This window comes from Brachyistius frenatus, unplaced genomic scaffold (genome assembly GCF_029030835.1).
Source record: "Brachyistius frenatus isolate BFR_SWC_R1_liver_20210118 unplaced genomic scaffold, ASM2903083v1 Contig_58, whole genome shotgun sequence".
Lineage (NCBI taxonomy): Eukaryota > Metazoa > Chordata > Actinopteri > Embiotocidae > Brachyistius > Brachyistius frenatus.
In genome coordinates this window covers 2,245,480-2,261,925 of record NW_027210657.1, presented here as the reverse complement: position 1 = coordinate 2,261,925, position 16,446 = coordinate 2,245,480, and the positions used below count along the sequence as shown (strand labels likewise).

Genomic DNA, 16,446 nt, shown 5'->3' with positions numbered 1-16,446 from the left:
ATTGGCCAAATGACTGCTTTGGATAATAATTTCTGCAAAAGAACAAAATTGCTAATGTGCAGATTAGAGAGTAGTCTTTTAATTATTTTTCAATTTTATTTTACATTTAAAATATTAGTTTATCTATAAATATCACATATAATGAACGTAATTTAACATGACAAACATATTCTTGGCCACGGTCATCCATCCACATTTATTTTTGGCTCCTCGGGAAAGAATTTGGCCACTTCTGTTATTGAATAAACACCCCACCAGTGTAGTTAAAATTGGCCGCATCTCTTATTTGGAGTTACTAATAATATGTGAGCCAAAACGGAGTAGTTTTTCTCATTGATTGCTACTTATTGCACCCCCGGAAACCACGTTTGGGTAAATTCTCAACAATCCTGTGTTCTTGATCCCAAAGTTGATTGTCAAGGTGACTTTGATAAATGTCACAACCCTACAAGATCCCATTATGTCCACATCATCGGATATCACTCAGTTCTCACGCAAGAGAGAAGTTTTGAAATTCAGTTACGCAGTCTGTGATGGGGCCTTAAAAAGGAGCCAAGCTTTGTTTCTGCATCCGTTCAGCTGACGAGAGAAAGACGTCGGATCTGCAGAAGAGGCAAAATGTTGCAGCCGTGGAAGTTAAATGTAAATGTGTTATGTAACGCTGCCCGTTTCTCTGCCGTGTTTAATACCCAAAGCAGGTGGAAATGTGTGTGCCGAGTTAACAGCTCTGATATACGGCGCTCTCAGGCAGAGAGCCACATTTAGCTGCTGATTCAAAGCTTGTGTTCCCGACACGCGCTGTGAAATCCAGTCTGCCTTCGACATTAAAAGCAGAATGTAAACGTGTCAGCACTGTCGTCAGCACTTCTCCCCCAACAGGGTTGTCGTCGCTGTTGCCGTCATACAAGCGGAGTGACAAAAACGCCAGTAGACTGGGTGCGAGGTCAGAGAGCCATTCCCGATCACAAATAAAGAGAAGCAGACCCAAACTCTTTGCCAGTAATTTTTATTTTGAGATATTTTGTAGAACAGGGGAACCAATGATTACAAAAAAAGTCCAGAAGTGTTCTACATGCTACACCTTAACCTAATTCAACATGCTTGCCTGGAAAAAGTACATAGAAATTTAACAAAAAAATGTACAATTAAAACTGACGTACATTATACTCACCATTAACTTTACTTTGAATGTACCTTTCTCTTTCCTCCATGCGCGCAATTTTTTTTTTTTACATTTAGATAAAAAAAATTAAGACTTTTAGGCGCTTCTTTAAACCATAAAAAGTTTTTCTACTAGACAGAACGCACCTATAAATAAAAAATGAGGAAAAAGAATGATATCCATTAGAACAATATTGATGGAAAATGGAAAGCCTCAAGTTGTTTTTAGAACATAAACACATGAATTTGCATCCTACCTTAAAACAAAAGGAACACACTTGCACGCCCGTACGGTGCCGAAATGAAACTGGAAGTCTGTCCAACTCCTCAATCTTCAATAATCACATTGAAATAACACATTTTTGATAAAATAAATATCGCACATCTGCTAGAAATAAATAATGATTACCGAAACACCTCACTAGGTTAAATGCTAAAGTGAGACAGATTTCATCTACGCGACCACTTCATGTCATGGTATGAGGATGGTCATGTGTGTAAAGCACTAGTGCGGCTTCGAGTGTCTCTCGCGGCTGTTACCTTGAGGTAGATAACACATTTACATTAACGCCTACGATAATGGTTGCTGCTGGCATCATGTGTCAGATTTACAGTATGAGAGGGTTATTAAGGAAGCGTTCTTTTTGGGGGGGGGGGGGAAGAAATGTCACAAAGTCGGAAAATAAAACTTAAAAAATGAAAAAGGACACCCCATCCCATTTTTCTTGTATGCATCCCAGGAAAGGCTGTTTGAAAGCACTTTGAAAGCCCACGGCGATGTTGGCCTCTGCCATCCTTCCTTACGTCGCACCAAAAACAACCAAACTTCCTCTCATAAATCCTCTCTTTTCAGTTGATCTTCCTTCTTGCCACCTCTCTGCTACTCTTTCATCTACAGTACTTAAGTGTGCGAGTGACCTGCCAGTTAGCAATGAGGGCGTAGACATTAACCCATGAAGGCCTGGTAATAAAGGCTCAAAATTATGACTCTTTAAATATAATGATAATAACCACCCCTCTCAAATCTTAAAAAACAAAACAAAACAAAACGAGTAATAATTAAAAGTAACCATAATAAAAAAAAAAAAGGTATGAAATGATTCAAGTACAATAATATACCATATTATTATTATTTTTTTTTAAAAACCAACTGCCTAACTTTTGCACTGTGAGGGAGGATATATATATTTCTTCTTTAATTAAGATGCTTGAAGATGCTGCTGTACGTTTTGTGGGCAATTTGTGGCGAGCATTTGACAGCGCAGGGGGTGAGGGACGCCTGGATGGATTTCAGAGGCAAGTCATCGGTGCCGTCAAAGCCAGGCAGGGCCAGAGAGTCCAGCTGCATATTGAGCACAATCTCTGTGTTGGTATCGAGGAAGCTCTCGTCCAGCTCTCTCACCACCGAGGGCTCCACCTCCGGACCGGCCACGGTTTCTGCGACCCCGTCTTCCTTCCGGCTGAACAAGCGGTCCAGGTAGCTGGTGTAGGTGCTCTCCTTCTGGAGGTGGTCCTCTTTGTGAACGTCCCAGCACGCTTCGTCGATTAAACAGCCGTTCTCCCCGACTCTCTCCCCGGAGCCGAAGCTCTCCCAAGGGTGAGCAGGCCAGACGCATTCCCCGCCGACACCGACGCCCAACCCTCCTCCTCCACCGCCTCCCAACTGGGCGAGGTTCACCAGGCACTTCTCTTCCTTCTCCTGACTTATGGACTTGGACATCGAGTTTGAGCGTGGCGTCTCCAGCTGGGAGACGGAAGAGTTGAGCTCGTTCAGGAGGCCCACCTCGTTGAGCAGGGTCACCTCCTGACAGGGCTCCGGCTGCAGGCTCAGTTTGATGGTGCTGGCAATGAAGGAGTCAAAGTCGAAGCCCTGGGTCTGCTGGCTCTGAGGCTTCTCGGTCTGGTGTTTCTCCTGCGCTTTGTCCTTCTCCACCGGACTCTGGGTCTTCTCTGCCTCCTGAAGTGCTATCTGGGCCTTCACCAGCCCGTTCTTCTCACACTTGCTCTTGGCCTTGCGGTCTGCCTTCTCCTTGCTCTGCTGCTCCTTCCAGTTGGAGAGGTCGATGATGAGCTTGGGTTCGTAGTAGTGGTTGACTTCACTGTCTCTCCAGATGAGGTTGTCCAGGTAAGAGGGTGACACGGCCTTGTAGTTACAGGTGTGGCTGCATTGCAAGTCACAGTATTTGTTCTCGTGGTGGTCGTCCTGCCAAGATCGCTCTGGTGGGAACAGAGATGAGTAGTCGAAGGACGGCTCATCCAGGAACTTCTCCCGATCTCCATCAGTGTATTTACGAGGGTCCACCTGAAAATAAACAAGACGCATTACAGCATCCGCTCATACATTTTAATACATTATGCATTCAAAATGCATTTTGCAAATAGACAAAAATAAATACAGAAACTCGTTGTTTTAACGGGAGTGTGGCGATGTCCGTCTAAACTCACCTGCACCTCCTCCTCGTCTGTTACATCAGAGAGTGCCCTTGGGTCAACCTGAACTTCGTCTGGGTCGTGGGTGCTGTGCAAATGCCAGTCAGCCTCTGAGAGTTGACTCTCGTGATACCTGATAGAGAATAAAAAAAAAACGTGACTTCAGTACGCAGAACTACAAAAAAATAATTTAAAAAAAACTCGAGTATAAAGTGCAACTTTGCAAACAAACTATCAAACTAGTCCAGAAAACAGAGAAACACGCTCTTTGTCTTGTCGGGTATTTGCTTGACCATATTATTACTGCTGAGTTTGCAAAGAGCGAAGCAAACTATTCTCCACTGAAGCTCACGAGAGAACTGTGTGGGGTATCATAACTTTAGGTCACGGAGAGCAGGTGTATGAGAGTGAATAAGTGAGCGAGCGCACCTGTCCCAGGTGTGGCTGTGGCTCTGGTCCATGAGCAAGATGTCATCTACTTCGTCCTCAATGTGGAAGGGATGCAGCGAGACGGGTTCGTCCAGGGGGAAGGAGTAGTCAGCCATATAGGGGTGGGCCAGCGCCTCCTCTGCAGTCAGACGATCCATGGGGTTAAAGGTCAGGATCTTCTCAAGGAAATCGAGGGCTGCAGAGAGAGAGGGAACAACGAGATTGTCAAGTAAGAAACGGGACGCGTGATGTCTGAGGGATCTGACCATAACGCCGTCCCTGGCTTCTGAATGTAGAGCGTGGCACTCACCCTGCGGGCTGACGTCAGGCAGCAGCTTGGCCAGTGGTGTTTGAGGCTTGGACATGTCATTGCGGATGAAGACGGGGATGACGCTGTGGAGCTCCTGTCTGTCTTCCTCTCGCAACACGGGGATGGATTCCAGGATCAGCTGCATCTGCTCCAGTTCGTGGGCTCCTGAAACCAGGTGGACAAACATTGGGTACTTTCATAGCAGTTATACAACAATCGACATCTGCGCGTTTGAGCCAGGCTGAGCGAGGCGGATCACGAGGACATATTTGCCTTGTGCTCAGCTCGAGGCTGTTTTATCAAACACAAGCAGCCAGTCTCTCCCGGCTCCAGCTGGATTTACAAAGTGGAGCAATAAGGATGATGAAAGCAGATGACTCTGGGCCTATACCCTGTCTGTTCTAAACAGACACTTTGACAAGAAAGATAGACGCATGCCGTATCAGACCTCCACATTTACCTCAGAGTCACCCAAACTGCTTCAAAGACTGCTTGCTGGTATGTTCGTTCAAGAAGCGCTAAAGTGAGTCACGCATAAGAAACGGAGTCAACATTTACCTGCAAACAGGGTTTTCCCTGTGAGCATCTCGGCAAAGATGCAGCCGGCAGCCCACATGTCGATGGCTTTGGTGTAGTTGTTTGGAGAAAGCAGCAGGCGAGGAGATCTGTACCACTTAGTGACGAGACCTTCAGAGAGATGGCCCTGTGATAGCGAGAGACGACACATGAATAACTCCGAGCGCAGGAAAGTGTGACTTCCACACATTTTTTTTTTCTTCTTCTTTTTTTTTTTTTTTTTCCAAAAGCTGCCTCGTTTTCCTGAATGAGCATTCATAAACAGATCCGTCCTCATTCACAGCGCCGATGCTCATAAGTCTGCTGTGGCCCCGAGTCAGTTATGTGACTACCATCACTTCATGTAGCGCCATGTTTGCAGTACACCACTGCTCTTACTGAGAGACCCCCACCCCACCCCCACCAGCCCTGCGCTCCTTGACAGACCTGCTCTCGTTGGTCACGTACGCAACGCAGCACGGAGACAAAGACCCCAGAGAGAAGAGAGGGCGATCAGACACGTGTAGACCTCGTCAGCAGTCTGAGAGAACAGGATAATCCCCTGCTGCCACACCAGCGACACCAACCTGCACGCCACTCTCAAACCGTGCCGGACTAGTCACCGGGACCGAGGACACTGAACACAAAGGAAACTGACCTCTCTCTCTCTCTCTCTCTGTGTGTGTGTGTGTGTGTGTGTGTGTGTGTGTGTGTGTGTGTGTGTGTGTGTGTGTGTGGGAGTGGGGGAGGGGAAGTGGTAAAACAACACCATTGCTGCTCCCCCCCCCCCCCTCCTGAGACACACCCCCCACACACACACACACAGTGGTAGTTTGTGGTGAGACCAAGATGGTCTGCTCACGGCCGAGTGAGGCTCCTGTTTCTGCACCCAATTTAGCGGCAAATACTTGATGTCACACTATCCCGAAGTGTTTTAGTGTTCTGCCAGCCCTTGTTTACGATGGACCTATAAATGACACACAGACGGTGGATATAACTCCGTCGCCCAGGTAGCCAGCTGCCAGGTCGAGGGAAATTAGAAAGTAGTATTATTGCGCACGGACGGGTCACACACACACACTTGCAAAGGCTGTCCGGCGCCCCTTCTGAGAAGCAGCTAAGCCAAGCGGATTGTGGTCATGGTGGAAAAACATATGCAACCAGCTTAGAAGAGCAACGCAACAGGGATGTAAATTAGGTTAGCTCTAAAGAGCATTGGGTCGTTGCGTAAGGAGAATTATGTGCGCTGTGGACTCTGAACCGAAAGGAGCAGCTTAAAGTTACCAGTTGAGGGCATAAAGTGCATTAGGTGAACGGGCCAGCTCGCCTCTTTTACTGATTTCTAAGCGGGCCACTCACAACAAAACCAGACACGCAGGAACTAAAGCAACAACCATCTCAATAACTCCGGCAGCAGTTGGTGAATAACTTAACCACCCGATGTAGATCGTATTGGGCTGACATTTAATGACTCATAACAGGCTCTCAGTGCACCAGGCTGCAGTTAGTCACAGAAACCCGAAGCAGGTCTGATCAGAAGTCAGTAAAGGTGATTGTTGTGGAATCAAAAGATCATCACCAGCCCAGCTTCCATTTCCACGATAAAGCTGGTGACTGACGACAAAAGAACAATAGATTTTTCTAGCTGACACTGAATGTATTTTAGTCTTAAGCCACCAAACATGAATCCTTTCACTGCTCAACAAATGGACTGTAAGCAGGGGATAAGCACAGCTTTGCTGCAGTCCCACAACACACTCGACATATGGACCAAATTAGTAGATAAACTAATTTATTTCAATCTATGGCACGACACTATAATCGAGTACACTTTTGGTTGTTGCAGATTAAACGACTATCGGTTTCAACAAAGTGCAGGATCTCCTCAAACATGGGAACATAAGTGAAACCACCGCTCTGAAATACATTAAGCCTAAAGTCGACTCCCCGGCCTTTTTTCCCTTCGATTCTGTAAAGCCTGGTGCCAGACAGGCTTGTTGCTGGCTTCACAACTGGGTCAAATATGTGTGTGTGTTTCTGTAGTTGTGGTGAGCACGCTCGTGTGGCAGAAAGAACCTCTGTGAACTCTTCTTCTTACGACATTCCTGAAAACTTTGCAGTTATTATTTCTGCAGCATCTCAAATTACTGAATTTTACAACAAGCCGCAGGCGAGTACAAGATCCTACATTCAAGTTTACATTAATGCAACTACACTGACTTTCAGCAGCATGCAAATAAACCAATATCTACAGCAGTAAATGATCTGCGTGTACCTGAAAAGTTTGTCTTTCTAGTCCGATGCTGTTGTTACTTTGTGAAGCAGTTCGTGGCCTTGGGTATTCTTGTTTAAAACTAAAACAGCATGTTTAAGCCCAACCAATACTGCTGGTCTTATATCCACTATGGTCTTTCTTTCTCCTGTGGAAGGGTGGGCCACAACTGGAAATGAACACAGGCTTTGGATCAGCTTCAGATAAGGCCCTGAGCAAAGCCCTCATAACAAGACAAAGAGCTGGCTGGGAAAAGGAGGGGAAATCAGGGGTGGAAAAGCTGGAGGAGTGCACGTGAATTCCTGTCATTCTTGAGACTGAGCCACCACGAGGTCCGAACCTCAAAGTTCACACAGGCAGAAACAGCATGACTTTTCAAAACAGTGATAGTAGGACACACGGTTACCTCTTAATACAATACTTAAAACAAAGCCGTGCCGGATTAATGAAAGCCCAGTGGGAACCATGAGGTGTTGTGTGTTCTTTATTAACTCAAGCATTATTTAAAAAAAGTAAGAATGTGGGTGGAAAAGGTGAAACAAAATGACTTGAGCCTCCATCAGTCCCGCATAAACCCATATACCATGTCACTGAAACTGTGCCAGAAACTGAGGTTCACTGGGAAAGCGCTTCTTTATTTAGAAACGACGTTATTCAAATAACATGCACTCAGCCACCCAGCTGCTCCGTCTCACTCTGCTTGCTAGAAGTAGAGTTTGGTTGTGAAAGCATATTTGCCCCCGGTGATTCTGCCATCATGTCCAGCCAACACTGAAACCAACAGTTTTTTCTAACGCCTCCACACTCCACCGGGCACCACAGGGTTGATGGGTTGATGGGTTCATATTTAAACAAGCCTCACTTGGTTTGAGACACCAGACACACACATCAGTGGTATGAAAAGGTGGTTAGTCAACATGCCCGTTCTACCTCCCTATGGCTGGGTATCATTCAAAAATGCTTAATCCCATTACAGACACCTTGGCTTCAAAACAGGTTCTTGAAGGATACCTTTTTCAATGCCAATTTGATCAAATTACATTACACGCTACAGTAGAAATAAAGTTATTTCTATAGCTACAATTTACAGGTTCCACCTGAATGCTTCACGCACCGTCTCTTGGTAGACTCAACAATTTACCAGCGTTTCCCAGATGCGGGCTAGCTTGTTCAGTTACGGTGATGAAATTCTTGCGTAGACAGAGGGAAACTTGTGTTATATAATCAAAACGTATTAGAATAAATGTAGCCCAGGTATAAAAATGTTGCACCAAATGACCAAGCATTTTTTTGGTCCTACATGGTGTCAAAGCAATTCCTTCGAAGTCACAGAAGAATCGAAGTTCGATATCCAGCGATAGACCCCGCTCTCCTCCCCCCACCAGTGTTAACAAAGTACAGACAAACTAAACGGACCAACATTGCTCACTACGGGGAGATTAAAGCCTGTTAAAGTCAGCCTGACTACAGGGTTTTGTATCCTTGACAAAAACTCAGCAGCAGTGGTGTGTTGCAGTACTGCTGCAGACAATAGTCAAACACGGGAGCGCTGACACCAGGCAAGCAGCCTTTCAATACCCACTCACATGCATGTTTGCCATCAGAAAGAGGTACTTGTACAGAGGGAAAACACCCACATGGTAAACCCAGATACAAGAAGGGTGGCTGACACACCCTGAACTGTGAGAAACTCTCACGTCTTCCCGGCAACTATGAGTCTTCCTCTTCCTGTTGCACAGTGACCTCATGTCTCCACCGAAGAAATGACTCACGTGAGAAAACAGAAGTCAGAGCTGAAAATGTGTCCAGACTACCGACGTGTACTAGTGGTGGTGTGCTTGAAATAAACAGGTATGGTAAACAAGTGTGTGTGTGTGTGCGTCTGTCTGAGAATAACGGATGATGTGGCAGGAGCCCGGCTGCGTCGGGGATATGAATGAGGCTGTCCCAGCCTGAGGGATCGTATCACGTGAGCCCACTTCAAGACCCTCCGATGACTAATCTGAGACACGTGTAAGCATCTGACTGCCTCTGCAAGATCCAGCGACTCCAGAGAGAGAGACAGAGGGGGGGATTGATTTGCCAACCTAGATTTCCTCACATCACACCACCATATGGCCATCGACTAGAGTTTCCTCATCCCTTTATGAAAGGAGAGGGACAACACAGGCCTTCCACCTGGCTGCAATTAGACAGGCCGATCCATTATTCTCTCATGCTGAAGACCTACTTTATTGCTGCCATTACGCTGCTTCACTGAACAAAATACAGGTTTTATAGAGAGCCTTAAAATGTGTGCAATCGACATTTGGTGTGTCAACATCTGGCTTTCAATGCCCTGGTTTATAATATGCTTCTTTCTAACGAGAAAAAAAGGGAAAACCCTGTAACACAAAGAGAGCAGCCATTTCTGAGACCTACTTTTCTTGATTCTACGATACGCACGTATGTGTGAAAATGGAATAATGACCTCCTGTGAATGGAACCGAAGGTAAACATGCACTCTGGTATATAAATAAACCTTTATACATCTCAATGCAGCATGTCTGTAACAGATCTGCCTCAAGCCCCAAACATCATCATTACAAGCTCATGTTGGCTCAAGCTGAACTGCGTCTGCTTGCTTTGCTCATGCCATTTTCACATCTATCGCGTTTCATTCAAAAGAGCCATGTTTTCATACAGCCACTCATTCATACTTAAGCTTAGGAAACAAGCCAGTTTTCTATTGTAATTATATACACTTTGATACCGTGGAAGAAATAGTTCCTGTGGTTTCCCGAGAAGGGAAACAGAGGCGTTATCTCAAGGAACTACATCCTGTGTTGTTTACTTCCTGCTGTGAAAAACTGCCTCATCCGTCAGCATTACCGAGCAATAAACATCTAGCGGCAGAGCAACAGAGCCAACATCTTTGGACAGAAAGTGTACGAACGCTGCGCCGTTTGCTCTTCTTAGAACTACAGTCTATGCAGAGTTGTAACCACTCATCATGAAATCCTTTTCTAAATGCTCCACAAACACAAGACCGACTGGTGCGGCTGCTCAGAGACGGGTCCCACCTTGTGAGAGTAGTGGGGGTCCATGATGCGGGCCAGCCCAAAGTCCCCGATCTTGAGTACCAGGTCCTCGGTGTTGACAAACAGGTTGGCAGGCTTGAGGTCACGGTGCAGCACATTGGCAGAGTGGATGTACTTAAGGCCCCGGAGGAGCTGGTACATGAAGAGCCGGGCATGACCCTCGGACAGAAGGCCCCTCTCCAGCAACTGACACAAGTCTGTCTCCATGTACTCTTGCACAATGTAGACCGAGTTGACTTCGGTCAAGGACACCACATCCTCCGTCAGCCTGCGACCACTGGGGCCCAATGTCTCAAACACCTGGGGGGGTAAAGAAAGAAAGAAAGAGTCACTCAAATTGAACATAAGATCACCCTATTTTCTTTCAGATAACATGAAAAAGTATTCGTTGCTATTTTGAGCCTTGCAGCTTACTTTGACAATGTTGTCGTGGTCAAGGCGCCTGATGATCTTGATCTCCCGCAGGGCGTGCTTCACACTCTGCGGGTCGGTCAAGATAATCTTCTTCACAGCAACCCGCTTGTCACAGTCGGTGTCGACTGCGGAGAACACCAAGCCGTTCCCTCCGTAGCCCAGAGGCTTCAAGTCCATGTAGCGAGAACCCAGGTCGAAGCCGTGGATGTTCATCAGTGACTCAAATTTCTCTGCCATGACGACTGCTTTTAGGCTTTTACACCTGTTCTCTGGTCCAACTTTAACACCAACAGAGGAATTTATCGGACAATTCCTCCTCTCTGCGCTAACCGACCCCTGCACAGATGACTACCGAGTCCCCCCCCCCGTCTAGCCGTCACTGTCAGATGCGGGGCACTAATGTGTTGTCATACTTTCTTTCCATCTTGAAGTCTGTGTGTGGATATATTGAACTGAACAGCTCTTAATAAACTAGTGTTTCCAGACTGCAATGGAATGGACTTTGAGACCAATTAAAAAGCACTGAGACTAAGTTAAACTATAAAAGCACGTAGTTGCATCCTCACAGTGCAGATACATTCAGTGTATGACTGGTCCTGAGCAGCTTCATGTGAAATGTGCCTAAATGCACTGGTTATTTTTTTTAATTTATTTTTATTTATTTTTTATTGTATCTATATGTTTGTCTAAATTTCCTGGCAAGTCACCTGATCTATAAAGTTGAAATGAGTCTGGCCTTGAAGTCTTCAAAGGAAACTTTCACCCTCAGTGATCAGGTGGCTCAAGCTCGCCACAGTCGCAATCAAAACTATCCTCCATTTTACTTGGGTATAACCTGAAAGACAAGAGAAAAAGAGCAAACAAAACAACAAAAAAAAGGGTGAGAAATGACCTATATAGTACCAACATGGAAAGGAGTTTTGACGTCCATAAATGTAAAAAAAAAAAAAAAAAAGGTTCTTTCCATGTTTTGTGGAAATACAGTCATACCGCCCTCCCCCTTGTTAAGGCTCAGATATGTTGGGGGATTTCACCGACAACCGCGTTGTTCACCGGCTTTCGTTGAACCGCGGAGTCATGGAGAGAAACGAACCCTTCCCCCGCCCGGCTCAGCCGGTTTCTGGGTATCGTTCAAATTACGAGATAGCCCACGGGGGTTCATTTAAAAAAAAAAATAAATAAAAATAAAAATAAAAAAAAAGGTACATCTGTATGGGTGTATATACAGCACACATTAAAAAGACAAATAAGACTTTATTCTGGGTTCATATCGGCCTTCAGCGGGTCTGTCACTGACTGACGGACGGACGGACGGACGGACGGGGGAGAGAGGAAGGAAAAAAAAAAAAAGCCACGAATGGAGGCATAACGGTGTCAAAGACCTCCTCCGTCGACTTGGTTTTAATTCACAACCGTAGCCACCCGGCAAACATACACAGAAACCACATTATATGAAACGGAAAACAAGAATTTCAACACAGCGTTTATTTCATGAATACGAAGCAGAAGAGGAGTCCGCCGGCGGTGCGAACAAAGGAGCCGTTGTTGGCGGAGGCTCCTGACTACGTGGTACGAGCTTCCCTCACAAAGCCGACGTCGGTTTAAACCGCTCGATTTCGACAGCGAATCCGCAGCGAAATAGCACATACTTTTAAAAAAAAATAACAGCGAAGCAAATCGACATCTAACGCACTACTTACAGTCCGTATTCGTCGCATCGGTTCGGTGATATTTAATGTCAAACCCGGACGAGGTTTGAGTGCGCTCCGCAGCTTGAGCTCTGCGGATCTGTTGCAATCGCCATTTAGCCTGGGCGGAGCTATGGGGGGAAAAAAAAAAAGGCAGCCATGACGTCAGAAGGCTACGTTCAGGGGTTGTCGGGAAATACTCGACGACGGAGAGAGCCCTTCACAGATGAGACGTGAAGATGGCTATTTGCAGTAATGGGGGAAGTGATTTTTGGCCTATTACGAATACGTTTATCAATTTTATTTGAAATTACCAACAACTCGCTATTGCTGAGAGTTGAGTTCAAGTTTTGGCAAGTTACCTACAATAATCACTACCTGTGAAGAATATTCTGAAGCCTCTCTGGGGTTCATTGAGTTCATTATTCAGATTATTAAAAAAAAAGAAAAAAAAGTGCTAGTTTAGATGCTGTAACCTTGTAAAAGTTTTCCATATTTTGTCATGATCCCAGAAATATGATACACCAGTCACTGTTGAATCCGTCTTGTAATTCTTTTGCCAATTTTTCAAATAGTTTTAGAGGGATAATATAAATGTAACCCAAGTACAGTCGGCTATGCAGTTGATATGCCAACAACTGATTGAAGTTGTGTTTTCTTTTAATTGCATGTATAATTAAAGTCTAACACAAAAGCCACAAAAGATGCATTCAACACATCAGACAATTGCATACTGTAACACTGTATTTGAGAAACTGTACTGTTGTCTCAGGACAGAAAACACTGCGGAGCCAGTCGTGGATCTTGGAGCTTCGAGCAGTGTTTGAACGCAGCACGAGTCATTCAAAACATTTGTTTGAAGTTGAAGATCACGCAACAGCGGTACGTTCAAAATCCAGCTCAATGTTTACAAGTGTAGAGACGAAATAAAAAAAGATCTTTGTACAAACGGCAATCGTGGCTTGCAGTAAAAGTAATATGATAATCATCGTAAAGTCATAATACGTTTAAAACAAACTGTTATTTCATTCAAGGTATTTTAGGAATAGCCTAATGGAAACAAACATGTAAAGAAAGGCAGAGATTATTTTTTGCCTTTCTCTGTTATTTTGCATCATAAAAAAAGAAGGCCCCATTATGAGGCCAAAACATTCTATACCTCTCCTATTTTATAGCTTTTGTGGAGTGCTGAAAAAGGTTTGGTTAGGCTACAAAAATGCCATTACAGTTGCTTAACCCCATCGTTTCTATTTTCTTTCTATTTGCCATTTATTATTTCGAATTTTTCTAAAATGTTGTAAGGCGCAGGAGAAAATTCAGGCCCATCTTGCATAGGTTAGTCTTGTCTTTCTTCATCCATGCGTATTTTTATAGCTTGTTTTGTTTTTTTTTCTTTTCAAATATGTTGTTTTCTGGATTGGTAAAATGTGGGATTTTTTTTTCTCTCTAGGCTGCTTGTTTTTGCCTTGGATGGGAATTAATGTTGTTTTTCAGATTATAGGACGCATTTGTATTATTCGTGTCGGTGAGAAAAATCCCTCGGACAGGTCACTCACTGCGGCTTGCGGATTTAGAAAGTCCATCTGGCACCAAGATGCGCAGAGTGTTTCTCTTTTCGCGGGGCGTCCTCACGTCATACGTCCAAGAGGCTTAAACATCCCGAGCAAAACTAAGTAAAGCGATGAAAGAAGGCACTATTTTTCTTCCCTCATTCACACTGCGGCTGGCGTCCCATGCATTTAAACTGTGGATACTGTGAATGGATGAGGGGAAGGGTGGGCGGGCAGGCAGCAGCATCACAGCCGCAGCAGCCTACATCACCATCCGCAGGCAGACCATGTGAGAACCCATGTGTCCGAGAATGCAGATGCTTCTCACAGGCCGGGATGGGCTCTGCGATGGAAGACAGAAACTGCATGCGTGCTGAGAGGGATGCGACAGAACCGGAGAGCAACTCTCTGACTCGGTAATGACTCAGAGCAGGAGAGAGGAGTGTTGACAAAAGATAGGCTGCGTTTGTATCTGTGATGTCGTACTTGTAGTTTTTGATGATTTTTTTTTTTTTTTCCCATACCTCAGTGTATCCAAAGACCTCAAGTGTGTATTACTTACTGGGGTTAATTCGATTTTAAAGAGAGCAGAGAAAAGGAAGATGTCATTATTTCAGCTTTTATTTAAATTTTATACTCGACCTTCAGCGTTTTTTTTTTTTTTTCAAAATAAACTTGAATAAAACTATTTAAAGATGAGTTTCTATTTTTCACTCATTGTAAGCCTGCAGTTTTGTAGACATTGCTGAAATCATAAGATACTTTATTGATCCAAGATTTGATTACCCAAAGGTCAGAGGTCAAGGTGGCATTTACTTTGCTGTGAGGCACTTCAGTAGACCAGATGTTTTCTAATGAGACATTTTGAACCCATGTCCTCCTGCTGAGGACTGAGCTGCCCCTCTTCCATCGAGCCAAGACACTTTCCATCTTCTGCAAATCAGAAACTACAGAGACAGTCTGAAATGTCATCATTAGAGTTTATTATTATGATTTGTTTCACTGGGCTCCAGTTCCTTCTAACAGGACTCTGATAAAAGCCATTCATAATTAAGAATCAGATTATTAAGATAAGTTACTGGTTGCCCCATGAGTGCTCTTTGCCCTGTTTCATGTAGATCCATGAATGGAGGTCATATGGTTTAGTCACAGACTGCATCTTACACAACGTAATGTCTCACAGTTCTATTGTTATTGGCAAGACGTGAAAAAAAAATCGTCCTCCTCTGTATTTTATATTTCAGCCTTTAACAGTGTGTCTCCGCCTGGGTCTGTCCTGCAGGCCTCCGTTCGTCCATCGTGAGACAAACACTTGACATCAAGTCTTAACCTGACACACATGTAACTTTATAATTTACTTGATATTTTATCTGTTTCTGCCACATACAGTCACAAACAGTGCTGCCTCATCATCTATGGTCCAAAATAAACCCTGCACTGTTGCAACCCATGAGTCTTGTTTGTTGGTCACAGAGTCTCACGAGTGTCAAATGAAGTTAAGTACACACCTATGTTCTTCTACTGGTGAGAGTGATATGACTCCTACATACACACATACAGGCATACTCAAAGCTTTACAGAGCATCTGAGTGGGTCACAGCTCCAGTCCTATATCTGTCCTGTAGCTCATGACAACACCATCATCTGTTCTTTATGTGGCACCTGTTTCTTTTCTTTATTTTATATTTTCTAGGCTTACATTCAAGACAAAAACAGAAACAGCTTCAACATCACTCACTTTCATGTCTGCTTTGTTTAAAAATAAAATCTTCTTGCCACTTACCGAAGTTGAAATTCTCCTGAGACGACAGGAGCAACATGGTACAAAAGTTAATAGTCCAACCGGGAGAATGTGTAGATCCCACACTGCTAGTCCCAAAGACGGACAGGTGCAGAGATTCAATATAGTCCTGTATTTGTGTATGTGTGGGTATGTGAATGTATTCTCAGAGCCTAGGCGGTGTGTTATCCTACTCCATGTGCCTTTGGTTGTGAGGTGGAGCTCCATGGAAAGTTAATATAGGCCAGGCCTGGGAGGGGAGGAGACTGCTCTGTGTATGGCTTGGCCTGTCAGTGTGTCAGACCCACTAGAGTTCACTGCCACCACCTCTCCCAGTCTCTGCAATTCACTCTCTTTCACAGTTATCCTCTTCTGTATTTCTTTAAAAAAAAATAAAAAAAAAATCTTTAATTTAAATCCTTAAATTTCAGATGTTATTTTTTCACTCCTGTGTTTTGTAATAGTACAAAGAGATATTCTTCTGCCTGTGTGGAAAAAGATTCTTGCTCCTGGGTGAGACACTCGCCAGTCCAGATTAATTTTCTTTGATTAGAAAAACCCTCCCAAAACACATGAAAAATGCACACTTGTAGATATAAATGTGACAGTTTTTGTAAATCACATTTTGCACCTTAACATACACTGGTTTTTTTTTTTTTTTTTACATTTTCACAGATTGTTTGGCACAGAAGAGAGCCTAAATAACGTCTGCACAGAGGACTCTTATGTACTTGCAGCTCATCCTCTGAAGGAGAGTCTAGGAGATTTATCGCTCAG

General features: G+C 44.4%; 1 protein-coding gene across 3 annotated transcripts; it reads right to left on the bottom strand.

Moving 5' to 3' along the window:
• Positions 1-990: 990 nt before the first annotated feature.
• Positions 991-15,867, bottom strand: mapk6 (mitogen-activated protein kinase 6). 3 transcript variants are annotated; one of them, XM_069705732.1, is made up of 8 exons: positions 15,673-15,867; positions 10,652-11,486; positions 10,220-10,537; positions 4,889-5,033; positions 4,331-4,495; positions 4,021-4,216; positions 3,607-3,724; positions 991-3,463 (listed from the first exon to the last, which is right to left on the bottom strand). In XM_069705732.1, the coding sequence occupies exons 2-8, from the start codon at positions 10,886-10,888 to the stop codon at positions 2,357-2,359; spliced, it is 2,286 nt and encodes a 761-aa protein (XP_069561833.1). In that variant the 5' UTR covers positions 10,889-11,486; positions 15,673-15,867; the 3' UTR covers positions 991-2,356. The 3 variants fall into 3 exon arrangements, with proteins under 3 accessions (XP_069561833.1, XP_069561834.1, XP_069561832.1); XM_069705733.1 differs by lacking the exon at positions 15,673-15,867 and adding an exon at positions 13,896-14,085; XM_069705731.1 differs by lacking the exon at positions 15,673-15,867 and adding an exon at positions 12,352-12,470.
• Positions 15,868-16,446: the final 579 nt, after the last annotated feature.